This window comes from Lemur catta, chromosome 10 (assembly GCF_020740605.2).
Source record: "Lemur catta isolate mLemCat1 chromosome 10, mLemCat1.pri, whole genome shotgun sequence".
NCBI classification, from domain to species: Eukaryota; Metazoa; Chordata; class Mammalia; order Primates; family Lemuridae; genus Lemur; species Lemur catta.
Window position 1 is genome coordinate 24,410,932 of NC_059137.1, and position 27,303 is coordinate 24,438,234.

Here is a 27,303-nt window from a genome sequence, read left to right on the forward strand (position 1 = left end):
TAAAAACCCCAGCCCTTTCCAGTTGTGCAGATTGGCAATGACCCCTTTCCCACCTTCCCTCTGGCCTGGCCCTGGCCCAAGGCTTAGCACGTGCTTACTGCTTTGGTTTTGCACTCCTGGGACTTCTCTTACTGTCTTGTAGAGCAGGAGACTTTTAGATTGTATAGTTTGCAGTGCCACTGGAAACAAAAATTATGATATTTTTGAAACTGGGTGAAGGTAAAAATTTTTCACAGTTCCTTAAGAGTGTCCTGTAACTTTTGATTAGAAAACTTTATGTGGACAGTCCCTCTGATCATCAAGGTGAAATTGTTTTCTTGTTCCTGAAGTAAGACTCCAAAGCCAGATTTCTCCCCATCATGCTCATTACCTTGAAGATTAAAGTCTAGATTTTAATTTAAATGTGTCTTACTGCAATTTAACTTTTCCTCTTCCCCTTTCTTATTAGGAGAAACAATTGCAGCACTTACAGACATAACCAACTTGAATCATCCCAAATCTGATGGCCAGATCACAATTTTTACAGACAAAACAGGAGTTATAAAGGCTGCAAGATTACTTCTTTCTTCAGTGACAAAAGTGTTGTTGCTGGCAGACCGAGTCGTCATTAAACAGATAATAACATCAAGAAATAAGGTAGTTGCCTTCCTGGTGTTGGCTATACTTTTGCCTTTCAGTGTTCTCTTCAAAAGTGTTTTTTAGATTAATTGCAGATAATTTGGCAATGCTTGTCTATTATAATTGTTTATAACTCTAATTATCTATAATTTAAAAGTAGTATTTCTTTTGTACCTGTAATTCTTAAATGATGTGTGTACTGGGCCTAAACTTTTGAATGCAAATAATGTTTCTTCTCAGAAAATCATTATCTACTTGTTGAGGCTTGTTGGTAAAAGCTTTAAATGTGTATAACATTCAAAAAGAAAAGCCGAGCACCATGGTCATGTCTGTAGTAGAAACCTAGTTAATAACAAATACTGAATTCTTCAGTCTTTTTGTTTTTCTAAATCAGAGAGTAACAAGTTATAAATTTAAGATGAAATTAAATCAGTGGAAACCATAATTATCCACAGCTACAAAATTTCTGTATACAGAGTCCCTAACTATTACTGATCACAAAACTTAGAGCATGGATTTATACTCTTCCAGTCCAGAACTCCTACTAGTCTCTCAGGTAATGGTTGTGCTTCTCGATCATCCAGGAACCCAGGGTGTACATGATCACTTCTTTCCCTGGATTATTCCTTAGGCAAGGGGGAGGGCAGGCAGCCAGGGAAGGGGTTGTCCTAATACAGTTTGAGGACGAAACACCTGATAAGTGTTGAGTGAATCAAAAAGTATAAGTTTAAAAAGTAATTAGAGGCCAGGTGTGGTGGCTCATGCCTATAATCCTAGCACTCTGGGAGGCTGAGGCAGGAGGATTGCTTGAGCTCAGGAGTTGGAAACCAGTCTAAGCAAGAGCAAGACCCATCTCTACTCAAAATAGAAAAATTAGCTGGGTATTGTGGTGCATGTCTGTAGTCCCAGCTACCCTGGGGGCTGAGGAAGGAGGATCGCTTGAGCCCAGGAGTCTGAGGTTGCTGTGAGCTATGATGGTGCCTCTGCACTCTACCCGGGGCAACAGAGCAACACTCTGTTTCCAAAAAAAAAAAAGTAATTGGAGATGTGAATCTGGCAGAGCCAGAGGAATAGAAACAACCTTCCTCTCTGAAAGACAGAGGTTCGCTCAGTGGTGGTAATGTGCCTTATCTGTGTTAGTTGCCTGGACTTCCTGAGCTGCCAGGGCATATTAACATGACAAATATTCATCATATCCTCATTAAAAATAAGTAAACACAGGATATCTGTGTTTTTTTAACCTATCTTGGTCTAAAACTAATCCAGTACTGTTATTTTAAAGAAAAGTATTTGAAAATACATTTCACATCTATTTACTTTATTTCTCATGTCAAGAAAACACGATACATTGGTCTGTTGGCTCTGCTACAGATTCACATTCTCTGTTCACCTCTAACTGCCCAAAGCTTTTTGGCAAGTGATTTATTCAACACAGGCCATTCCTGACTGGTCCAAACTGCTTTCCTGCTTATAAAGTCCCAAACCTCCCTTTCCACTCCTCACTCACAGATGACCTTCCTTCTGCTTTCCTGGGAAGACTGGGTTCCTGCTCTCCTGGTTCACAGAACCTTAAGGCTTCTGTGTGTTGTCTTTCATCCTTACCCCTTCCTAATCCTCTGAAGATTTGATTACTGCATTCTTGCCTGTCCCCACCTTCTCCAGACTTGGCCGCATAAATAATCTCTTCATTTGTATATTTAGTTGTTTCATTAACCCTTTTTCCTTTTCCTTTTCGAGTAAGTCCACCTCTCCTTGTCCTAAAAACATCATTCCCTAAATGATTCTAACTTTTCAATCTGCCTCTTCTTCTCTGAGCCCCTCCTTCTCTGTCTTCTTTTCTGGCTCCTCCTTTTTCAGCTTTCCCCTAGAATTGTGAATTTCATTTTTTTGTTTTCCTTCTCTCCTCAGCTTTCACAATCTCAGTCTCTTTCCTATCTTTCATTTGATAATAAAATATTCTCTGTTTTGCAGGTTCTTGCAACTATGGAAAGACTAGAGAGAGTGAATAGCTTTCAAGAGTTTGTCCAAATATTTAGTCAATTTGGAAATGAAATGGTGGAGTTTGCACATCTGACTGGAGATAGACAAAATGTATGTATTTGCCACATTTTAAAATCTTCAGATAAATGAATACTTTTTAGTTGGGATAGAGGTGTGATCCTTGGGACCATTTAGGTTGGTTTCTTTCCTTATTAAATCTATAATCTTGGTCTTGAAAGCCTTTCATAATTAAACCAGGATAAAGTAAGTAGCTCTGTATGCCATTTTTGCACACATGTAACAATTATGTTCCCACCTTACACACTGGGAAAGGTCATACTTGCCTTCAGGGCTCAACTTAAGTATTTTCTGTTTTATGAAGCTTTCCATTTAACTCCTCTACCAGGGCTCAGGCAAATAAATTGAGTCATCGTGTGTATTCTTATAGTATCTTGTTATGTTTCTGTTATTCTTAACCATATTAGATTAATAGTAATAACTCAAACCATTAATTATATACACTGGCTATGTGTTAGATACTTACTTAGATACATGATCTCATTTAATTCTCAAAACTTCTCTATGAGGTAGGTATTGTTATTACTGTTTATTTACATATGAGGGACTGAACCTGAATGGATAATAAACTTTCTCAAGATCACTATGCTAGTAGATTGAACTCAGTTATTCTAAAGCCTATAGTTCTCACACTATAACATGATATTATTTCTTAATGGGCCTGTTACCTAATTCAGACTGTAAGCTCCTAAATTTAGGCAGGTGGAAGATCATATTATATCCAGGATTGACTTTCCTTTTGGGATATTTGTATATGAGTCCATCTTGTCAGCAGGTTAAATATATAATAATTGATAGTTTCTTGAAATGCTTCTGAGTATAGTCCCATAGTTTACTCTGTTAGTTTTGGACATGAACTTTCCTAGTTGCTGCTAGGGTTGAGAGATGGATATTGGCCTGGAGAGTGACAGGCTGGATAATGACATTGGTCTCTAATACCTAAGCTGCTTTTATAGGCACCTTACTGTTTCATTTTCCATTCTGCCAACATTGTTCTTTATAATATAATTTTTCTTTTCCTTCTCTTTCCTCCTTCAACTTCCTCCTCCTCCTCTCTCTCCCCCCATAAAAATTATTTGCTTGACGATTTTCATAATGATAACAGCTTATCATCTAACATTTTCTTGATTACTGGAGCAAGCATGGCATGATTCATAGGTTCTAAAGCCACCATCCCTCAGTTACACTTTCTGTAGGATCCTCTTCAGCCTCTGGACATAACCATTATTTTGATTTGTACTTAGAAATTTGGTTTGGAGAGCCTGTATTTTTTTCAATTCTTGTAAGATTGTGATCCAACACTTTAAAACTTGTGTACACTTTAGCTGAACAGTTACCTATTTTTAAAATTTAACTCATCAAATTTGGAACCCTTAAAACTTACTAGCAGCCATTTTGGCATCTTTGTGTTTGATAAGTGCTTCTTCTGGATCATTTTTATGGAATATGCACCCAGGGTTCAAATGCTTTCTCCCCTAGTATGGTCAAAATATTCTGAAAATAGCTGTAGTACAAATTTATTCATTCAGTTTACTCAGCAAATATTCATCAGCTGCTTGCTGTGAACCAGGTACTATTCTAGCTGTTGGGGATACATCTGGAGATAAAAACACAAAAATTTCTGTGCTCATGGAGCTTACATTTTAGTGGGGGTGGGAGGAGATAGACAATAAAACAGAAACGTGTGATGTGTTCAAAGAACACCAAGGAGGTAATGGGGAGGCCAAATTGGGTAAGGGCTTTGACTTTAAGTAAAATGGGGAGACATGGGAGGTTTCAAGTAGGCAAGTGACATTTCCTGACATTTTAACAGTATCGCTCTAGCTGCCATATTGAGAATAGCTTGTAGGGAAACAAGGTCAGAGTTAGGGAGACCACTTGAGGGGCTATTATAGTAACCCAGTGAGGGATGGTGGTGCCATGGACAAAGGTGGTAGAAAGTGGCAGTGGTGAGAGCCTTACCCAAGCCAGGGCAAATACTTTTGGAAGTACTGGGATGTGTCACTTAGTGCTTCTTGAATCATTTGGGTTTTATGGAGGTCTCTGTTTTGTCCTGTGGACCAGCCCTTTCGAGTAGAGATGCCTTCTTTTTCAGTCATTTGCTATCACCATTTACAGTATGTGGTGGCTTGCAAGTATTATATATGGCATATACACTTGATACATTTCAACTAGACCCACGCATTGTTTTGAAAGGAGTCCTGTCCAAAATGATAAAGACAAAAGGAAGGGGTGGAAATTTTAGAAGCAACCTCAACCTTTATTTCTGATAGGTACTCATGATGGATGATATTCACATGTAGGACACGCTGCTTTGAGATGTGACCTGAATTAGCTTTTGAGTTATGTGCAGTTTCTCATGAACTAGATGTAATTCCATCTCTATCTCATACTAAAGGAAGCTATACCAGATGCAAGTGAGTGAGAGTGATATTATAATAGGGATAACTCTGAATTTATTCTAATTTATTAAAACAAATTTCAAAGGCAAATCATTTTCAAACTTTAGATTTTTCTTATTTGTAAGAAAGGGCTTTTAACCCAACTCACAAATGAAAAAAAAAAAAGACTAATCATGACGGGCAAAAAGTTTATATAGTTCAGACTTCAGTGTCCATAAATAAAGTTTTATTGGAACACAGCCATACTCATTTGTTTAATGTATTATTTATGGTTGCTTTCACATTACAATGGCAGAATCTAGTAGTTGTAATAGAGACCATATGGTTCAGAATGCCTAAAATATTTATCTGGGCTTTTATTGAAAACATTTGCCAACCTCTGATTTAGATGTAGTAACCAAACCATTATCAGAGTGTTTCGTTATAGATTTGATCAGCAAGTTTTTGGGTACCCCATGTAATAGCGCACATTCTATTGAGGGCTCTGTGAAGAGAAAGCTGCTTCAAAAACTCAAAACATAGTGTTTGCTTAAGTGTTCATAATCTATCTGTTAATAGTTGGGGAAAATTATATACCCAAGAAACATCTTAAGAACATTTCAGAACAGTGTATTGGTTAAGATTAGGACAAACAAACCTCATATTGAGATGCATCAGCAGTTAGATGGATTCATTAGACATGGTCCCTGAATGAATTGACTTCTAAGTCTCTGTTTTGAAAGAAATAATAGTCAATAGGTGCTGACAAAAAAGTCACTTTTAACTAAGTGAGACATGGGCTAGGTGTTTCTGGTTAGGAGTGAGGTGTGTGCACTTGGGCACGAGGATGTCAGGTGTGGCAGACCACCAGAATGCAAGCTGTGTGCCACCTCCTTCTCTGTCTCAGTTCCTGGCTCTACTGCCCCTACTAAGGGTAGTTCTTTTTTCTTCATATTGTGTTGCTGTATTTAGATCAAAGCAGTGACAATTTATAAAAGTTTATCCTGTTTTGTTTTTTTTTTTTTGCTTACCAATGTTACTAAATTTTTGAGTATTATTAATGTTGAATAAATGATTTTTCAAGAAGTGGGATTGTTTACATGATCTTAGACTGCTCAGTGATTTTATTTCATATTTAGGATTTGAAAGATGAAAAGAAAAAGGCAAAAATGGCAGCAGCTAGGGCAGTTCTTGAAAAGTGTACAATGATGCTTCTCACAGCTTCAAAGGTAAGAAGATTTTTGTTTTTACTGTGTTATACAGTAATAAATAGAAAACCTGATTAAATGCATTTAATTTACATATTTTACATTTTAAAAAAGATCAAAGTGATAACTTAGAACATAGGTCCAAATAGTCAAATCTCAGTTATTCTTTACAAGGATGCTAGACTTTCTTTCCCAATTCCAAATGGTAATTAATCTACGAGTCAGCTTGGATTAAGGAGATAAGCAAAAGATGATATATTAGGTACTGTGAATCAAAGCTTGTCAGACACAGTCATTACCTGCAGGGTTTTGCTAGTTTTATTGAGGAGCCAGTATACGTGCTCTAGAAAAAGCTAAGCAAGTCAGGATCTGTTAAGTAACAGTGGAGTATGAAGTCAGCTCTTTATTTATTCTGTAAATTCATTTCTCTAATTCCTTTTACTTTCAACAAAATTATCAATCAAGAGTTTATATTTCCAAACAGCAATTGGCCAGCAAATTGGTGTAATTCAAGAATGAACTATAGTAGTAAATGTCTTCTTAATAGTTTGTTTAGAATTGCCTTTTCTTTTGAGAGTATTTACTCTATGCTAGGATCAGCGAAGGCACAAAAACAGAGACTTCAGGGAGCCCACTTGGAAGGCTCTGTTCTATCTAGGCCCTTGGGTAGTTTTTTATTTACATCATTTTTTAAAAGTGAAAGATTCATCCACAGTCATATTTTATCTCTGTTCATTTTTCCTCCTTCTTTTTTAGTTCTTGAATATGCAACATTTTAAAATAGTTTTAATCATGATGAAGAGATAGGGGTTTTTTTCCTGCAAAAATTTTAAGTAACCTTATTATGAAAGTATAAAGGTATAGTTTTGCACTCTGCATTTTTCACTTAACCTTGCTATCGCTTTTTACTCATCCTGCTTCCACTTTAGTGAGGAGAAGCAGCTGAGTGAGCCAGGGACCCAGGAGATTTTGGTAAAGAACCATTTTTATTAGCATGACATGTTCTCTGTAAGATTTTATGTGTTCTGATATGGATCAAATATTAAAATAAAAATTTTCAATTGTTTTGAAGACATGTCTCAGGCATCCCAGCTGCGAGTCAGCTCATAAAAACAAAGAAGGAGTATTTGTCCGCATGAAAGTAGCATTAGATAAGGTCATTGAAATTGTGACTGACTGTAAACTGAATGGAGAGACTGACATTTCATCTATCAGTATTTTTACTGGAATTAAAGAATTCAAGGTAAGAATAAAGACAATATTTTTTGATTTTTTCTTTCATTTTAAAGGAACATTATTATATGTAGTGTTCATATTTTTGTGTAATGTTTTAGAATGATGCTTCAAAAGCAGATATATCTCTTTAAAGTAGTGCCACTATGTACAAACCTAATGTTCAGCAATATTTGGCTTAGTGCTATATTTACAAAGACTACTGGTCTTTGGTTATAGCAGTTACTCTAACACTATTTAGCTGTATGGCTTGGCTGTAGCCTTCCCCATCCTACCCAACATTTAGAAGGATTTTCCCTTCTCATTTTTTTGAGCAGGGCCATATCATTCGTGGATGATGACAAATAGCATATCATTTCTGCTAGAATTTCTGCTCTTCCTTATGCTGTAGAGTTGATACTTTAAGACTGTAGTAATGGTATTAGCAATAATTAAAATTTAAAAATAAACAGTAATACACACTAATATTTATCAAGCCCTTACTCTGTGCCAGCCCTGTTTTGAGTACTTTAAATGTATGAACTCATATAATCTTCTCAAGAACCAGAGTTAGAATTTGAAACTAGGCAGTGTGACTGACTTCTTCTCATCAGAAATCAGAGAGATGGTGAAGATGCTCTATGGGTAAAAGATGTTCTGTGGGTTAAAGATGATCTGTTCTAGGGTCTGAGTCAGGCCCTAGGAAATCATCTAGTACAATCCCCTCATTTAACAGATGGAAAAACTAAGACCCTGAGAAGTTATCTAATATGCTTAGGGTTGCCCACGTCTATAATAGACAGGGCTGTGACAGGGTGGTATTCTTTCCATCTTACTGCACTTTGACTTCTACTTGTGTGAGGGTCTAAGTAGGAACATGGGGTGAAAGAAAGTAATGAAAAGAATATTTCTTTTTAGGGGCCATGCTCTTAATAAATATCTTATTTAGTCCCTAACTGCCCTTTTAGGTAGATGTAATTATATCCATTTCTTTGAAGAGGAAAGCTAATAAGTGGTAGAACCCATCTTTAGACCCAGGACTCTCTATTCCTAAAGTCCATGACCTTTCAATTTACACATCTAGGTTTGTTTATCTGATGCCAGTCCTACCCTTAAGTCTCTTCCTGAGGGAAAAGAAGCTTCAAGGACCAATAATTCTCTTAGAAATTTCATTGCTGAAAGCGATCTTAGCGATTATTTTTCTAAGCCTCTCTTTTTATAAATGCAGACGGAGGAGATGTGTTGCCAAAGGTCAAAGGATAATTAGGGAAATAAATCAGGTTAGAACCAGGTCTTTCACCTCTTGCCTCTGCATTTTTGCTCTGGGGCAGGCTGAATGTGGCTGCCTGTGGCTGCTGCCCCTTTTGTGATCAGGCATCCGGAAGCAGAACTGTTATAAATAGGCTCAGTCTCAGTGGTTATCTCTTTGGCATTTTACTTTTGTTTTGATGGAGAGTATAATCTGTAGAGGGAAACTGGATACTTTACTATATTTGGTGCTGTGAATATATGGACAAATCTTATGAAACCATGTCAATGAATAGCCTTCAATAACCCCACAAAACTCTACTAAGTTACTATCTAAAAACATGTCTATGTTCTTTTTAAAGGGAAAACTTAACATAAATGGTGTGAGGTCAATATAACTGATTTTTCTGTTTTAATTCTGTTTAAATTCTCAGATCCTCATTGTCAATTCTATACCTTACTATTTTCCACATTCTTAGCTTAAAAAAAAAAAATTCCTGTCTACCTAGGATAGACTGATTGTTAGATACAACTTGGACCAAGAGGAGAAAGGGAAACAAGCACTCCCCTTTGGCCTCTTGACCTTCCTAAACTTTGGTATTTTCATGGTCATGTTAAAATGGGTGATATGTAAGGATTAACTTGAAATAACATTTGTGAGAGGACTTTAAAGTGCTAAACAAATGTAAGCTATCCTTATTAGCACATTCATTGTAACCACAATATTGAGCATCACTGCTTATTGCCCCTTGGCCCAGGTTGTCTCTGTGACTTATTTCATGAACCAAAGGTTAAATAAGGCAGAAGTGGCAAAATGTATCTCAGAAAGATGAACGAGAGAAAGACTGCACAAGTGAGGATGTGCTCATGACACATTCAAGGAACTCTAAACAGAGTGGCTGAAGTGAAGGGTTACTTGGGAGTTCAGGGCCTGAGATACATTGTTAGAGAGGTTTATAAAAACAAGAACATAGAAGATTTTGTGTTATACCATATAAGTTTGGGTTTGAGTCTCTATAGATGGTGAGAAGCTGATTAGAGGGAGGTGGCAATATCAGAAGGTTTATGTTCTAGAGAGATTGTACAGGCCTCCTGGTAGAGGATGCTTGGGCCAGTGAGGTGCTGGTGGGTTCATCAAACAAAATGTAGGGAGACCAGTTAGGTGACTTGGAGAGTCTTTGCTGAATTAATGAAGGAAAAATTGATGCCTTCTCCAGTCCCAATCACACCCCACACCTTCCACACCCATCCCCCCGGGCTTAGCACATATCATATTTATGTGTAACATATTAATATCTTACAGGACTTTGCCTAGGCAATTTCCCAGATGCAAATCCTTTACCTGGAGGCTAGTTCATTTTTCCTACCTGTTGCTACATGATGATACTCTTTCTGCCTTAGCTAGTATTCATGGATCTCTTGGAATGCCATTGTGTTAATGACTCTGGGAATGAAGCTTTGCATGGCCGTTGATAACCTCTTGAGCAATATGTCCTTCTGGGTTAGTGGAGAGTATAGTTATTATTGGAGGCTGTATTTTCCTTCTGCTTAGGAAAGAAATTCCTAGTGTTTTCCTGGGTACTGTTAGAAATTACAGCCCATTTTGGTTAGGTTGGAATATTGACTCGTGGATGTATGTCCTTTTTGTTCTCAGATGAATATTGAAGCTCTTCGGGAGAATCTTTATTTTCACTCTAAAGAGAACCTTTCTGCGACATTAGAAGCTATCTTGGAACGTACAGAGGACTTTACTGATTCTGCTTACACCAGCCATGAGCACAGGGAACGCATCTTGGAACTGTCAACTCAGGCGAGAATGGAAGTGCAGCAGTTAATTTCTGTGTGGATTCAAGCTGTAAGAACTTTTTTCATCAAAGTAAATCTTGTGTAATATTTTTTCCCTAAAGTTTTGAGAGATACAGAAACTAACATAATCACCAGGAATATGAATTTGGTCCAGGATGGGACAAGTATGTCTCATCCCTTTTTTCCCTCCTAGTGGGCCAAACTGTCCTTCCCATCCAGCTCTCACAGTACTTGACATTTTGAGGCTCACTGTTTCTCATCCTGGCCAGTCTGGATTCTATACCTCTACCAAACTCACCTCTGGAAAATTATTCCCTAAAATCCTTCTTCAGAGTGAAGAGCAGAGGAGTAGACCCCCACCTAGAGGTTCTTGGGACCTGAGTCGTACTGTCAGAGCCATTCAGATGTGCACAGTTCTTAACTCTGAGGACAACTGATTTACAGACACAATGCTTTATAAAACTTATTGAGGTCTAGATGCAATGAAGACAAAGGTAGATCCAGCTGGCAGGTAAAAGATTTTTCACCTTTGCCCAGATTCCTGGTCTCAAATTGGTGGGCAGCCACATCATGAGCCTTAAATAGGCAGTTATTTGGGTATGAGTGGTCAGGACTGACAGAAGTGGGCCAGCATAGGAACTGTGTGCACAATCTCTTATAGCAGATGGATTACAAAATTGAGAGACAGAGCCCTGGGACATGTCTCTGGCACTGCTTATTTATTCCTTAGACCTAGGCTTTGTCAAAAAAGTATTTAACATGGTTTATAACATACAGTAGGAATAGAACAAATCTAAAATCATGAACAAAGCTTTGGCAGTAAGGACAAAGAAGGCGGGTGAATATGGTTGATATTGGGACTTTCTTATAAATATATTGATTTATGAATGAAAATAGGCATGAATTACAGATTTCTTAGATATTTTCTTGGTATCAAAATAGTACAAGGCTGGGCACGGTGGCTCACACCTGTAGTCCTAGCACTCTGGGAGGCCGAGGCGGGTGGATCGCTTGAGGTCAGGAGTTCGAGACCAGCCTGAGCAAGAGCGAGACCCCATCTCTACTAAAAATAGAAAGAAATTATATGGACAGCTAAAAATATATATAGAAAAAATTACCCGGGCATGGTGGCGCATGCCTGTAGTCCCAGCTACTCGGGAGGCTGAGGCAGAAGGATCACTTGAGCCCAGGAGTTTGAGGTTGCTGTGAGCTAGGCTGATGCCACGGCACTCACTCTAGCCTGGGCAACAGAGTGAGATTCTGTCTCAAAAAAAAAAAAAATAGTACAATGCTCATGTTAATAGGGAATCTTGCTTTAGAACAGAGTGGTGTCAGAGATTTGAGCAATATTTTGTGTTTAGATAGAATTATCTATGTGATATGTAATCTGAAGTGTAGATTGCTTCAATGTTAAATTTGGTTCCCAACATTCACTATAAATAGTTTCTTGTGGCCAGGCACGGTGGTTCATGCCTATAATTCTAGCACTTTGGCAGGTGAGATGGGAGGATTGCTTGAGGCCAGGAGTTTAAGACCAGCCTGAGCATGAGCAAGACCCCACCTCTCCAAAAAATAGAGAAATTAGTAGGGCATGGTGGCTAGCGCCTGTAGTCTCAGTTACTTGGGAGGCTGAAGCAGGAGGATTGCCTGACTCCATGAGTTTGAGGTTGCCGTAAGCTGTGATGATACCACTGAACTCTAGCCCCAGGTGATAGAGTGAGGCCCTGTCTCAAAAAAAAAAGTTTCTTATGATGAAATGCTCTGTGTTGGGAATTCGATTCTCTCAATACTTAAATTTGCAATTAGCATCCTTCACATATTTTACAAGTGCTCAGATCTCTGATTCTACATGCCAGATATATTTTTCATTCATTCATTTTTTTTTAGGGTTGTTACTGAGTGCCTTTTATATGCCAGGCAGCAGAAATCTAAAGATAAATAAGACAAAGTCTTTGCCTGCAAGAATTTTACTATGTAGAAACCTATAGGAAGTTGTGAGACAAGTATAAAAAGCTTTGTAAGTGTCCTAAGAGAAGGTATAGATTATGTGTTGAGAGGGTTTGAAGGAGGATGAATTTATATTTTAGAAAGAGGAGTCAAGAAGGCTTCATGAAGGTATTGACATTTAACTTCGATTTACTCATGCAAAGAATTGAATGCCAACTACCTGCCGTTTGCTGTGCCAGGTACTTGGATTCAGTGGTGAGTGAAATAGTTGTGAGCCCAGCTTGCATAGAGTTCATATAGGCCTAGTAGGGAAGATAGACTTTAAATGAACAAATAAAAAAACCCAAAAAATAAATACGTAATTGCAAACTGGGATGATTACTTAGAGGAAAGATGAGTGCAGGTAAGAAGAGGGTCTAATTTAAATTGCGTGATCTGAGAAGGCCTTTCTGAGAAGGAGACATTGTGTAAGGTCTTAAAGATGAATGGGATTTTAAATTTTATCTTGGTTAAGGGATGAACATTCTAGGCAGAAATGAAAGAGATTAATTTTAGACATGATGAATTTATTAAAGAAGATTAAGTTTTAAAAATTCACCTCTTTATAGTTAGCATGGGAAAATATAACTAAATAACAAACATTTTACTTTCTACTCTATCCTTAAATAAGTAAATTTCAAAAATTACTACTTATAGTCACAGAATGATATTAAAATTTATTATAATTTATAGTTCAAATAAAATTGGAATTATCAGATTAAAAAGATGAGGTAACACTACATATGTACTTTTTGAAATTTTTAGCAAAGCAAGAAAACAAAAAGCATCACTGAAGAACTGGAACTCAGTATTTTGAAAATTGGTCACAGTCTTAATGAACTTAAGAAAGAAGTAAGTATAGTTTGAAATTTAGCCTCTTAGAGTTCTTTACTGATTTTCATGTTGTATGGTATGTGTGAAATGCATTAGTATTAATATGCTCATGTGCCTAGAAAGTGGTTTTCAAAGTTTTCCTTCGACATAGTTACTTTGAAGCCACCATTTTATTGGTGCCATCATTTTCAAAAGCTTGTATGTGAATGTGCATAGCAGCTTTGTTCATAATGGTCAAAAACTGGATACAAGCCTAGATTTCTGTCAACATGGGAATTGATAAATGAATTTTGGAATAACTCTACCAAATACCATTTAGCAATAAAAAAGAATAATACTGATACATGTAACAATATGGATGAATCAGTAAGACATTATACTGAGTGAAGGAAGCCAGGCACAAAAAAGTATATATAAAATTCTATTTAGAAAAAAATTTTACAAAAGGCAAAAATTATTTAAAATGACAGAAATCAGATCAGCGGCTGCGTAGGGTCAGAAGTTGGGGTATATTTACTATAAAGGGGATGGTAGAACTTTTTGGGGTAAAGGAAATATTTGAAATATTAATTGCGGTGGTAGTTACATGGCTATGTATATGTTTATCAAAACTCATCAAAGTGGGCCAGGCTTGATGGCTCACGCCTGTCATCCTAGCACTCTGGGAGGCTGAGGGGGGGTCGATCGTTTGAGTTCAGGAGTTCGAGACCAGCCTGAGCAAGAGCGAGACCCTGTCTCTACTAAAAAAAAGAAATACAAAGAAATTAGCTGGACAACTAAAAATATATAGAAAAAATTAGCCAGACATGGTGGTGCATGCCTGTAGTCCCAGCTACTCGGGAGGCTGAGGCAGAAGGATCACTTGAGCCCAGGAGTTTGAGGTTGCTGTGAGCTATGCTGATGCCACGGCACTCTAGCCCGGGCAACAAAGTGAGCCTCTGTCTCATAAAAAAACCAAAAAAAAAAAACAAAACTCATCAAAGTGTACCTTTAAAATGAATACATTTTGTTGTATATAAATTATACCTCACTAAAGTTGATTTTTAAAATTATTTTTTTGGTTGGGAAGATTTCTCTGTTCCCTGAATGAAAATTTGGTCCTCTCATGACTTGGCCACTCTCAGGTAATTGAAAATCCTGTGGTCACTTTAAGTCAGGGATTCACAAACTATGATTGAGCTGTCTATTTTGTATGTAGAGTATTTTGGGACACAATCCTGCCCTTTTGTGTACACGTTGTCTGTCTACTGTTTTTGTACTACAATAGCAGAGTTAAGTAGCTGTAATGGAGCCTGTGTCGCCTGAAAAGCCTGAAATATTTACTGTCTGACCTTCTACAGATAAAGTTTGCCAATTCCTGCTTTAAGTCATAAAACCAAATCTTAGTTCAAAAATTATATCACTCCAATATATTAGTCGGTTTTTCAATATTCATTCAGTTGCAGGACTTCTCCCCTGTTTGCTATTGCCCAAGGCCTGTACCTAGAGCTTTTTGGGGAGATGTGGGCTCTTCTCTCTTTTTCACTCCCTTCACCCTCCATTATGTAGCCGCTGTTTATGATTTTTGCCAGGTTCTGGAACCAGGGAGAGAAGAGAGGAAGTTAGGAGGCAGAAAGTTTTTAGTGACCAATGCCCTTATAAGATGGTTTTGGGTTTGGTAGGCTTTTAAAGTTGACTTTCTCTCTCATGGGTACTTTATTGTGTTCTTCAGATGCTTTCCTGTCCCCACCCCCCAACTCCCATGTCATGTTGCTCCACTCCACTCTGAGGTATGCCTTGAGGTGGAGCACCCATCAGCTCTCCAAACAGAGCTACCTCATGAAAACCTCTCCCTTAGCTCTAATTTCTTCTTTTTTTTTTTTTTTTAATTTTTGAAGAGGGTCAAGGACTCAAGAAAACGAAATTGGTTTTTGGATTTTCTTAATAAATGGTATACATGGTGATCTGTTTTACATCTTATTTGGTACTGATAAGTCTATTGAAACCTCCATTTAAACATTGTATTAAAGATAGAAGAACATGATTTTCTATGCCGTATTTAAAGCCTACCTATTTTATTCCAGCCTATTCAATGTTAAATAAAATATTGTTAACATCCTATCAGTAGAACATGAAATCTTTTGGTGATAGACTGAATGACTTTCCACAGACTTTATTTTCGTTATCTCTTAAATGGGAATAACCACATCAACCCTGAAAAATTCCTATAAGGGAGATAATATATATAAAGCTGCTGTCAGGACATTGCACAGAGCAGGAACTTCACATTTGTTCTCTCTTTCTCCCTTAGAGTTGTTAATGAGTTGTCTCCAGAACCATGTGTAAGAGTTACATGACCTTGGCAAGCCACTCAGTCTCTGTGGACCTGTCTCATAGTCTGTAAAATAAAAGGCTGGCATTAGATATTCTCTAAGGCTCTGGAGGTTAAATTAAATCCTTTTAAATTCTTATGTGGCATTTAGTTTCCAAAGGAAAGTGAATTTTAACGTCCTTGTTTCCGACTGTAATTATTCTCACTTGGTTGCATGAATGCAGACTACCCTATTGTTATTTTGTAGAAAGTCCTATAATTTGAATTGACATTGGACTACTTCCAGAGAAAAAGAAATCACTTCATTCCAATAGGCTTAATGCAAAGTCAGATTTTTCTTAGAACAATGTTATTAAAAATGATCCGTTTCTAGACAACCCCAAAATAACTTGTCACATCATAAAAAAGAAAAGGCAGGATAAGAAGAAAAGATTTTGGAGTTAATAGTGTCCAAATGAGAGTGAGTAATGCTTAAAATCCATTCCACCCAAAGTTAAATAAAACTTCAGGGTTTTTGTTATCCTTTTATCTATTATTTCTATTATCCTGGGACCCAATTTGTTCATAGAGGTAGAGAGTAAAGTTCTGGATAGCAGCTATAGACAGACTCCAACCTCCCTGAGGGCAGGGATCAGGTCCTACCTGTCATGTCTGTCCAGCCTGTCTAGTACAGTGCCGGCCATAATGTAGGTGTTAATAAAATTCTATTGAATACCCAATTGACTAAATCTCACATTGATACTTTTTCAAAAGCATGCTAAAAAACTTATTAATAATCATGCACTGCCATTTGATTTTCCTCTTAGTACTCTGAATACCACACTTTTGATACTGTTCCATTCCTCACCAATTTTAAGAGCAGCAGAAGCATTTTTTAAGAGAGAAGCTATGTGGGAAAGATCTGGCTGATAATAGGATGAGAAATGGACCAGGCTGCTCAGCCACCCAGTGACCAGTTCATCTTCTACAAACAGCATTACTGCCAGCCCCAGGGGATTCAAGGATGAATTAGACATTACTCCTGCCCTTGGGAGAACCTATAATGCTCCCCAATGCTACACAACTCTTGCTGTTCCCACAGGGAACTCAACACTTTCCCCTTAGTGGAACCAGTGGGACTGCTTTGAGATTTCTCCTCTTTAGTTTTTAAAGTGCTTATGAGGTGCTTGGCCACAAAACCTTATTGTTTGTTTTTTTTCCTTCATCACCCTTCACCCCCTACATCTGCAGCTTCACAGTACAGCAACACAGCTGGCAGCAGATCTGTTAAAATACCATGCTGATCATGTGGTTCTAAAAGCATTAAAACTTACTGGAGTAGAAGGAAATTTAGAAGCTTTGGCTGAATATGCCTGTAAACTCTCTGAACAGAAAGAACAGCTTGTCGAGGTGAGTAATAGGTTTGATTGCTAAAGAAATTGTAGTTTAATGACAGTTCTACTACTATGAGGGAATGTTAGCATGAATACAACGTTTGGTTAACTGACCATTCTCTCTCTTCTTTGGAATCTTAAAGGTATAGCAAATGTCTGTTCTATTCCTACAACAGTCTGGCTTCTAAAACAAAAAATGCTAGAAGTCACAAATGAACTTCTTAATCTTCTTTTCCTTTATCCTCTCAGAAAGATTAGGTTTGGAGTAGAGCAGTGGAGGTATGTTGTATGACCTCATTTCTGTTTGAATCTATCAGGGTCTCAGCATGGAAGAGATGGCACTCTCAAATGAAGATAATTTGAAGAGGTTTTAAGAAAGACCTTTTCACGATTGCATCGACAGGGTGTGGGGGAACCCATGAATGAGAGAGTAGTAATTGGGGCTAGTGGTAGCAGAGCTGGTACTATCCCCAGGCCTAGATTAGCAGGAGAGTGTGGAACCTGAAAGCCTTTCAGAGAACTGCCTTGAGAGGTTGTGATTTTAGGACTGGGCCCAGACACAGCCCAGGGTGACCCCTGCAGGGGAGGAGTGTGGGTAGTCAAGGTCCTTTCTCTCCTCATTCCTGCTCTTCTGTGGCTGGGACTGCCCATTGGCCAAGCACAGCTGTAGACCATATGGATCAGTCTCCCAGGGCAAAAAGCAGATTTGAGAAGGGAGGAGGGAGGGATAAGGAGGGTAAAGAGAAGACATCCAGCATACTATTCCTTCCGTGAACCTCTGGTGTTCTGCCCAAATCTCTGTTATGTGTTACTGGTGCTTCACCTACCACTTTTGTTGTAATTCCAATTTGGCTTATTAATTGATATTCTAAGTCGTCTACCTTTTGAAAATGTCAGATATCTGCTAGTAAAAAAACAAAAACCCAAAAAACTTAACTCACATATACCTTGTATGTATGAGGTATGTGCTAGCCAGCGTGTAGGTATATAAATGCACAGATATGAATCATCTAATTGTCTTCACATTATCTTATATATCCTGCTCACCAAATCTCAAAGACTAGTGATTGGAAGGAACCTTTAGACTAACTGGTCTAGCTTCTTTCTCTTTACTTATTTACATAGGAGCCTGAACATTTCTGGGGAACATTCTTGAAATGACTATAGATACATCTCCTTTGTTTAAGAGATTTGCTGGTATTACATTTATAAACCAAATATTATGACTGTAGGGAAACTTGCTAATTTTAAGAATCCTGAAACAAATTTTTTAAATTTTTTTGAATTTTCTGTTTTAAGCATTAAGGGTTTCAATAATTTCCTCTGATAAAGGCTCTGTAATCATTACACCAGTCTGCCTACACTAGTGTCACTCCAGTGAAAGGTGTGATTAATTAAATAATCATGAGGAGAGGAAGTGTTATTTGTTGATAGAATGTGTAGCTTGTAGTAACTCTGACATAGTTTAGCTGTGAGGCCTTGAGAAAAGTCACTCCTCTGAGCCAAATTTCTTCATAAAATATGTGGGCACTGCTAGATCCTTTCAAAGATTCCTCTCGTTCCAGTATTCTATGACTATCTTGCCAGACTAGGAAGTAGAAACATTATGCCATACCTTTATGTGTACCTGTTTTATTCCTAGAGAATCTGTTAGTACCAATATAGTAGTATTATAATCTTCTCAGTAATGTACAAATTTATTTGAATAAATTTTATTTTCTCTTTAATTACAAAAATGATACTGTGTATTGTGAAGGTTGAGAATGTGTAAGTTGAACTAGAGACATCTTTTCTCATAGACCTGTCGATTGTTGCGACATGTATCTGGGACAGAACCTCTTGAAATAACCTGTATACACGCAGAGGAGACATTTCAGGTGACTGGCCAACAGGTATGATAACAGCAGACTGTTCCTTCTATGTTATCTCTTGCCTGAGTGTCATAACAAATTGCATAGAAGGAAGGTATAAATCGTTCTGCATAACCACAGGCCAAATCTACTAAGAGAATTTTCGTTGGTAATGTGCTGGATCACGGCTGACCTTCCATTGGACTATCTGGTCATCTGCCAAACTGTAGATTGGCTCATTTAACTGATGCCCTAGTTTATATCTATTTTGAATGAAGCTGTTTACAATGCAGGCTGTTAGAACACTTTTGGAGATTGTTATCATTATGTAACAAACCACAAAAATATTCATGTTTCAACCTAATAATTATGACATAAGGAGATTAAAAAACAAACCAAAATGATGTTTATTACAAAATTACTTATAATAAAATTCAATTGGAAACAAAATTACTATCCTAAATTAGGCAAATAATACTTTATATGACATTAAAATAATAATGATAACCAGAATTAGCAACATCAGAAAAATGTTTTGTTAAAATGTTAAGTGGAAAAAGCAGGATATAGATTTGTGTGTATGCTATATAAAATGTATATTCATGTAAAAATGACTATATGGGAATATGTAGAAATGAAAATTCTGCTTGTTCATTGGGAGCATTGTGACTTTTTTTCTGGATTTTCTATAGTACAGATACTAGTTTGTAATTTTTTTTTTTTACTTATTTTTTATTTCAGCTTATTATGGAGGTATAAAAGTTCAGGTTATATATATTGCCCATGTCCCGCCCATCCCCCCCGAGTCAGAGATTCAAGCGTGTCCATTCCCCAGACAGTGCGCCTGGCACTCACCATGTAGTTATACCTCCATCCCCTCCCCTACCCCCCACCTCCCTGAGTCAGCACCTTCAAGCATGACCATTCCCCAGATGGTGCGCAACACACTCATCATGTAGGCATACACCTATCCCCTCCCCCCACCCCCCACCTCAGTCTGATATCCAATTGGTATCATTCCCCAATGTGCATTTAGGTGATGATCAGGGAAACCAATTTTCTGGTGAGTACATGTGATGCTTGTTTTTCCATTCTTGGGATACTTCACTTAATATAATGGGTTCCAACTCTCTCTAGGAGAACCAAAGAGATGTCGTATCACCGTTATTTCTTATAGCTGAGTAATACTCCATGGTATACATATACCACAATTTACTAATCGATTCGTGAATTGATGGGCATTTGGGTTGTTTCCACATCTTTGCAATTGTGAATTGTGCTGCTATAAACATTCGGGTGCAGGTGTCTTTGTCATAGAATGACTTTTGTTCCTTTGGGTAGATGCCCAATAATGGGATTGCTGGATCGAATGGTAAGTCTACTTGAATCTGTTTAAGGTATCTCCATAATGCTTTCCACAGGGGTTGCACTAGTTTGCAGTCCCACCAGTAGTGTATGAGTGTTCCTGTCTCTCCGCATCCACGCCAACATGTATTGTTTTGGGACTTTTTGATAAAGGCCATTCTCACTGGAGTTAAGTGATATCTCATTGTGGTTTTGATCTGCATTTCCCTGATGATTAGGGATGTTGAGCATTTTTTCATATGTTTGTTAGCCATTCTTATATCTTCTTTTGAAAAATTTCTATTCATGTCGTTTGCCCACTTTTTGATAGGGTTGTTTGATTTTTTCTTGCTGATTTTCCTGAGTTCTAAATAGATTCTTGTTATCAGTCCTTTATCTGATGTGTAGTATGCGAAAATTTTTTCCCATTCTGTAGGTTGTCTGTTTATTCTCATGACTGTTTCTTTGGCTGTGCAGAAGCTTTTTAATTTAGTCAGGTCCCATTGAGAGCTATCAGGCAAGAGAGCAGAATCAAGGGAGTCCAAATAGGGAAAGAAGAGATCAAACTCTCACTCTTCGCTGATGATATGATGTTATATCTGGAAAACCCCAAGGATTCAACCAAGAGGCTCCTGGAATTGATTAATGAATTCAGTAAAGTCTCAGGTTACAAAATCAATACACACAAATCAGAGGCATTCATATATGCCAATAACAGTCAATCGGAGAACCAAATTAAAGACTCAGTACCCTTCAAAATAGCAACAAAGAAAATAAAATATCTAGGAATATATTTAACTAAAGAGGTAAAGGACCTCTATAGGGAGAACTATGAAACACTGAGGAAGGAAATGGCAGAACATGTAAATAGGTGGAAAACCATACCATGCTCATGGATCGGAAGAATCAACATTGTTAAAATGTCTGTACTACCCAAAGTGATCTACATATTCAATGCAATCCCTATTAAATTACCAACATCATTTTTCACAGATTTAGAAAAAAATAATTATACACTTTGTATGGAATCAGAGAAGACCCCGTATAGCAAAAGCAATTTTAAGTAATAAAAACAAAATGGGAGGTATTAATTTGCCAGACTTCACACTATACTACAAGGCTGTGGTTCTTAAAACTGCCTGGTATTGGCACAAGTGCAGGGACACAGACCAGTGGAACAGAACAGAAAATTCAAATATAAAACCATCCTCATATAGCCATCTAATCTTTGACAAAGCAGACAAAAACATACTGTGGGGACAAGAATCCCTATTCAATAAATGGTGCTGGGAAAATTGGATAGCCACATGTAGAAGACTGAAACAGGACCCACAGATTTCACCTCTCACAAAAATCAAATCACGGTGGATAACAGATTTAAACCTTAAATGGGAAATGATTAGAATTCTAGAAGAAAATGTAGGAATGACTCTTACAGACATTGGTCTAGGCAAAGAATTTATGAAGAAGACCCCTAAGGCAATTACTTTGTAATTTTTAAAAGCCTTTTTAAAACTAATATCCCATTTAATATTGTACCTGTCGAATTAACCTAAGGAAAAAAGTGAAGGACATACCTTCCTTTTTTGAAATCTAAACTCTAAAATACAGCTTTACAGGTGTTCTTATTTCATTTATTATTGGTCAGCCAAAAGGACTTGCTCCTAAATTGCAATATTGGATGGTGGAAGTTGAGTCCCTGGAGCTTTGATATATAGCTGAGAACAGAAAAAGTGACCTAGACAAAATGGTGATTTGTGCCCTTCAGGAGGATCATGTTGGATGTTGGAGGGATGATCTCATGCTACCCCATAGAGAAAAGTGTCAAAGGCTTATCATGGAAGCAGGAACTATATGAGTGAACCTCCACCGTGATCATCTGCTAAACATTGTATTACAATCAGGGAATATCTGTTTATTGGGAGAAACCAAGGCTTCAATATTTGCTTATCTACATGGGAGTCACCCTACTTGCCTTGGCTGCAAATGTATTTCCATAGAACTGGAGTGTTTGACTCTCCTGCCATATGCAATCAGCTCTCCCTCCTATCCTCAGGCTCTGCTTACCATCTGGTGGCAATTTTTGGCTTACTGTTTCTGCTGCAGCAGAGATATTAGGAATAGCCATATTTTCTTCCCCAGGATGATGGCAGAGCCTATTGTTAATAACTTCTATAATTTAAGAAGCCTTTTCTGTTCCCACGGCCTCAGCTTCCCCTTCCAATCTTTGCCAACTGTCTCACAAAAGGATAATTTAAGGAAATAGAGCATGCCTCTGGGATAATTTTTATTTATTCTGGATATCTCTGCTTTAGCAATGTTATTTTTATGTTTCCTTTAAAATGTTAGATCATATTCAGGGCATAGTTGAGCAGTTTGCACACTGCACAAAGGCCCCTAGTTGAGAAGGCAGCAGTGCTGAAATCTAGTCTGTAGTCCATTGGCAAGTTGTGTGCCCATTTTCCCTGAAAAAGAGGAGTCTTGTTCTTCTCTTAAAGCTACTATCTTCTTGGCAAATCCTGTGCCTGTTGGACTGTGCCCAGAGGGGCACCTAGTTATAATTCTTTCAAAGGTACTAACTGGATCAGCTAGCATGGCTCTCATCATATCAATCTTCTGCAAGCTCTCCAGTGACTTCTTTTCTCACTCAGAAGAAAATCCAGCCCTTTCCATATACGCTTCTCTATCACATGACCACTGGCCACCTTCCCCTTGCTCATGTCTGTCTATTCCTCTGGCCTATTTGCTCTTCCTTAAACATATTAGAAATGTTCCCATCTCATCCCAAATGACTTATCCTGTGGCTCCCTCACCTTTTTGTTGACCACCTAACTTAAAATACTGTGACCACCTAATACCTGCTTATTCTTTATTTTTATCCATCCTGCTTACCCTTTATTTTTATGCATGTCATTTATCCCCTTATGAAATATCTTATAGTTTAATTATTTTAATTGTCTGTCTCCCCACTATAACGTGGGTCCTATGAAGACAGGGACACTTATTTGCTTCATTTAAAGCTATTTCCCTAGCACCTGGGACACAGGTGCAGTACCTAGCACGCAGTAGGTAAATGACTGGTTATATGTTAGCCATATACATATGTTTGCGTGTGAATAATCCTATATAATGAATTCCCTGAAACAGCAACATTACTTGATAGTAACACTTGATAGCTTCTCTGTCACATGATCATATTAATTTCCCTCATAGCACTTACCATAATTTATAATTATTTTAATTGTATGCTTGTTTATTATTCCAAACTTCCACTAGAATATAGCTTCATAATAGAGGGGTTTTACCATTTTCATTGCTATATCCCCCATACCTAGCATGATTTTTTTTACACAGTGGATTCTATAAAATACTAATACTTATTGAACAAATGTTTGATATGATATCCCCAGTCTGTGAACCTGGAATGTAGACAGAGTCAACGCTTGTTGTCATGAAGAGGAGATGAAAGAAGTGGAAGGGAAAGGAGCTGCTATACACATGTCAAAATTGGACTCCTAATTCCTAGCTCCTGGATCTTTCTTTGTGTGTTATTTAATGGGCCACCAGGAAATTTCAGTAGTTTGATGGGTTCTATTTTCAGGTAGGAGCTAAAGTGTAATTTCTATTGAACATCATGTCAGGAAGTGTGTGAAGATTCAGTTCAGCCATCCATTTTCTGCCTGTATTACAAATTGCATCTGTCAAGTCTTTTGTGTTAGAGTGATTATTACATGAAAGATAAAATATTAGTTGATTCATTAATTCATTCATGTAGCAGTTAACATAAGGTAAAATCTAAAAACCTATATCTCAGTGGCTTAACACAATAGCAGTTTATTTCTCACTTATGTCAAGTCCTGAGCTGTGGCATGGCTTTCTTTCTCGTGGTGAGCCAGGCTCTTTCCATCTTGTGGCTCGCCAGTCGCTAGGACCTCAAAATCCCTGCTGGATCATGTGCATTGAACCCTCAGATATGGAAGGGAGAGAGCACTGAGGAGCGTAAGGGAGGTGTTGTCATGTTAGGCATGGAATTGGTGGCCCACAGTCAAGTGGACAGGACTCAGTCACATAGCCATACTCCTCTACTAGAGAGGCTGGGAGATAGAATCCTGCTTTGTGTCCAGGTGATCGACAAAACAGATTTTGAGGAAAATATAGCCGTCTCTGCAACAGTTTATTTATTTATTCAACACATTTACTTAGCTCGTATGGTGGCATGTAAAAGTACCAGGAAGATTCCTGCCCACTTTGTGTGTATATGTATGTTTTGTGAGAGAGGTTGTGATGTGGAAGGAGCCTGCACTTGGGAGTTAGGGAGATCTGAGTTCAGGTATCAGCTCTGCATAGACTGGTTCTAGGATCTTGGAATCTGGAGATCTTGGACTGGTAATATACTTGGAATCTCTGAGCTTCAGTTTCTTTAGCTGTAAAATGGGAATGCTGCTTATTTTGGAAGGGTAGTATTTTATTTGTGTGTCTAGGGGATTAATGTTTATCAGAGACCCAACACAGTATCTTATGCATGTATCTATCATGTACTCATAGGTATACGTATATGTTACTACTACCACCTCTACCACTGCTACTACTACCACGACTACTGCTGCCACAGTTACCACCACCACTTCCACTGTTACTGCTACTCCTACCACTGCCACTGTTACTACTACCATCACCACCACTATTACTACCACTACTACTACCACCACTACCACTGCTGCTACTACCACCACTACTGCTGCCACAGCTGCAACTACCACCACTGCTACTGCCACTATTACTACTACCATTACCGCCACTATTACTACCACTACTACCAACAGTATTACTACTAACTCTCCTACTCCATATACAGTACATTCTTTGTAGTCTGCATATAACTCTGAATTATGCTGTGGAAATAACTTGGTTGAAACAGAGCTTTCCTTGAATAAAGATAATTGCTCCCTGAATGCAGGTGTATATATAACGCATACTATTTATCTGTAAGTCAGATGATAAGAAACAACAAGTTTTGTTCTACTATGTACCTCTATATTGCCCAAGGTGGGGCCTCTGTGTGGAAATTACTTCATGGTTGTTTATTGAGTTGAATTGAATAGCACAGAATTAAGTTTGGTCTCCAAAGTGATTCTGAGGGCTAAGATTTTGAAATTCACATTTGTTTCTTTAGATAATTTCTGCTGCTGAAACATTGACATTGCATCCATCTAGTAAAATTGCTAAAGAAAACCTAGATGTATTTTGTGAAGCTTGGGAATCCCAAATTAATGACATGTCAACACTGCTGAGAGAAATCAATGATGTGTTTGAAGGAAGACGAGGTGAGAAACTGTCCATATATTGAAATATATTCTTGTTTTAATGTGACTCTATTAGTTTTTTAATGTCAAACCTCAGATGCAAATGAATTATCTTGTCATAACCCAGCTGAGTTATTTTTATAGTAAAATATCTTTCACAGAAAAATTACAAAAATATTATTTTGTCCTTTATTTTAGCATCTAAGCAGTAAAATTTGTTGTACAACAGTGTAATTATATTTCTCTGAATTATTAACATTCTAGTTTTCCTATTGAAATTAAGCTATTTTTTATTTCTTCTAAATTGGTTTTTAGTTTTAGTACAAAAGCTCCTGGTTATACAGTAATTCTTTGATTTAATTCTACTATAATTTAATTCTACTATAGCTTTATAATTAAATGAATGTAGTTATTTGATTTTTGAATTGCTTTCCTTCCACTTGGATGGAATCTCTTTCCTTGATGACTACATAATCTTGGAATATTGCCTGTGGTGGGTAAGTTCATTGGTATTTCTACAACATGTAGAATAGCACCATACAATGTATAGGAAGGCATCATTTTTACTCTTTTTTTTAATATCAACTGGGAATTTTGTTTATTTACCATTGTATTATGCATGCTGTTATTTTTGTTTATGTGTTTTTATGTTTTTTCTCTTTGAATGGCTTCTGTTAGTGTTAAATAAGCATGCTTATTTTTAAATAAAATGTTATTTAAAGTTATAACATCAAATTACATATTTATTTTTATTGAATATGAACATTTAAACATTTCATATTTTAAAAATACCCATTTAGGATAAATGTTGATTTGCTTAAATATCAGGGAATATTAGATTTTGTAGCTATAACATCATTTGTAAAGTATAATAAATGTTTACCATTCTTCTACATTTAAAGATTTCTATGATAGTCTGAATAGCATATCATTTTGGTAAAGTATTTATGGTTGTATGGATTTTTATATGAGGCAAGTTTCTTATATTAAAAGGTAAAGTGATCTAATTGATCCACATTTAAGCAAGAATGATCACTTAGCCTTAGGAATTGTTAGGAAATGAAGAGCAGTGAATTGATGTGGTGAAAGGAAACTTGGCCTGGGTTAGCTGGAGTGTCTGTAAGGCCCAGCTCTTTCTCTAACTGGTGTCAGGCAAGCTCTTTCCTGCTTTGGGCCTGAGTGTCCTCAGCTCAGTAATGAAGGTCTTAGGCTCAGCGATCTCAGTGACCTGCCAGCTCTAAAAGTCTTTTGTGAGCACTACCTGAAGCTAGTGTGCTTTTTTTTTTTTTTTCTTTTGAGACAGGGTCTCACTCTGTTGCCGGGGCTAGAGTGCCATGGCGTCAGCCTAGCTCATAGCAACCTCAAACTCCTGGGCTCAAGCAATCCTTCTGCCTCAGCCTCCCGAGTAGCTGGGACTACAGGAATGTGCCACCATGCCTGGCTAATTTTTCTTTTTTCTTTCTTTTTTTTTTCCCCCATAGAAACAGGGTCTTGCTACATTGCTCAGGCCAGTCTCGAACTCCTGGCCTCAAGCAGTCCTCCTGCTTTAGCCTCCCAAAGTGCTGGGGTTACAGACTTGAGCCACCACACCACCCACAGCCCAAAGATGAAATTTTATCAACCACCCACACTCTATTACTCAAGCAGTAAAACTCCACTCTAGCCTTAAAGTATTCTAATGATAATGAACGAATTCTGCAAAAAGTGCTCACTACTGCAGCTCTGAGTTCTGCTTTTTTCCCTCCCAAAGCCATTCCAGAAATAACTAACT

At 37.6% G+C, this 27,303-nt stretch overlaps 1 protein-coding gene across 2 annotated transcripts in view; it reads left to right on the plus strand.

The window, feature by feature from the left end:
- The window catches only part of CTNNAL1 (catenin alpha like 1), a 65,660-nt gene that overhangs the window by 17,052 nt on the left and 21,305 nt on the right, over positions 1 to 27,303 (plus strand). For both annotated transcript variants that reach the window (XM_045562550.1, XM_045562551.1), the window contains 9 exons: positions 449 to 636; positions 2,590 to 2,709; positions 6,197 to 6,286; positions 7,338 to 7,508; positions 10,380 to 10,580; positions 13,283 to 13,369; positions 16,893 to 17,051; positions 18,835 to 18,927; positions 25,403 to 25,553. In XM_045562550.1, coding sequence (XP_045418506.1) covers positions 449 to 636; positions 2,590 to 2,709; positions 6,197 to 6,286; positions 7,338 to 7,508; positions 10,380 to 10,580; positions 13,283 to 13,369; positions 16,893 to 17,051; positions 18,835 to 18,927; positions 25,403 to 25,553 — 1,260 coding nt within the window. The remainder of the gene's footprint in view (positions 1 to 448; positions 637 to 2,589; positions 2,710 to 6,196; positions 6,287 to 7,337; positions 7,509 to 10,379; positions 10,581 to 13,282; positions 13,370 to 16,892; positions 17,052 to 18,834; positions 18,928 to 25,402; positions 25,554 to 27,303) is intronic.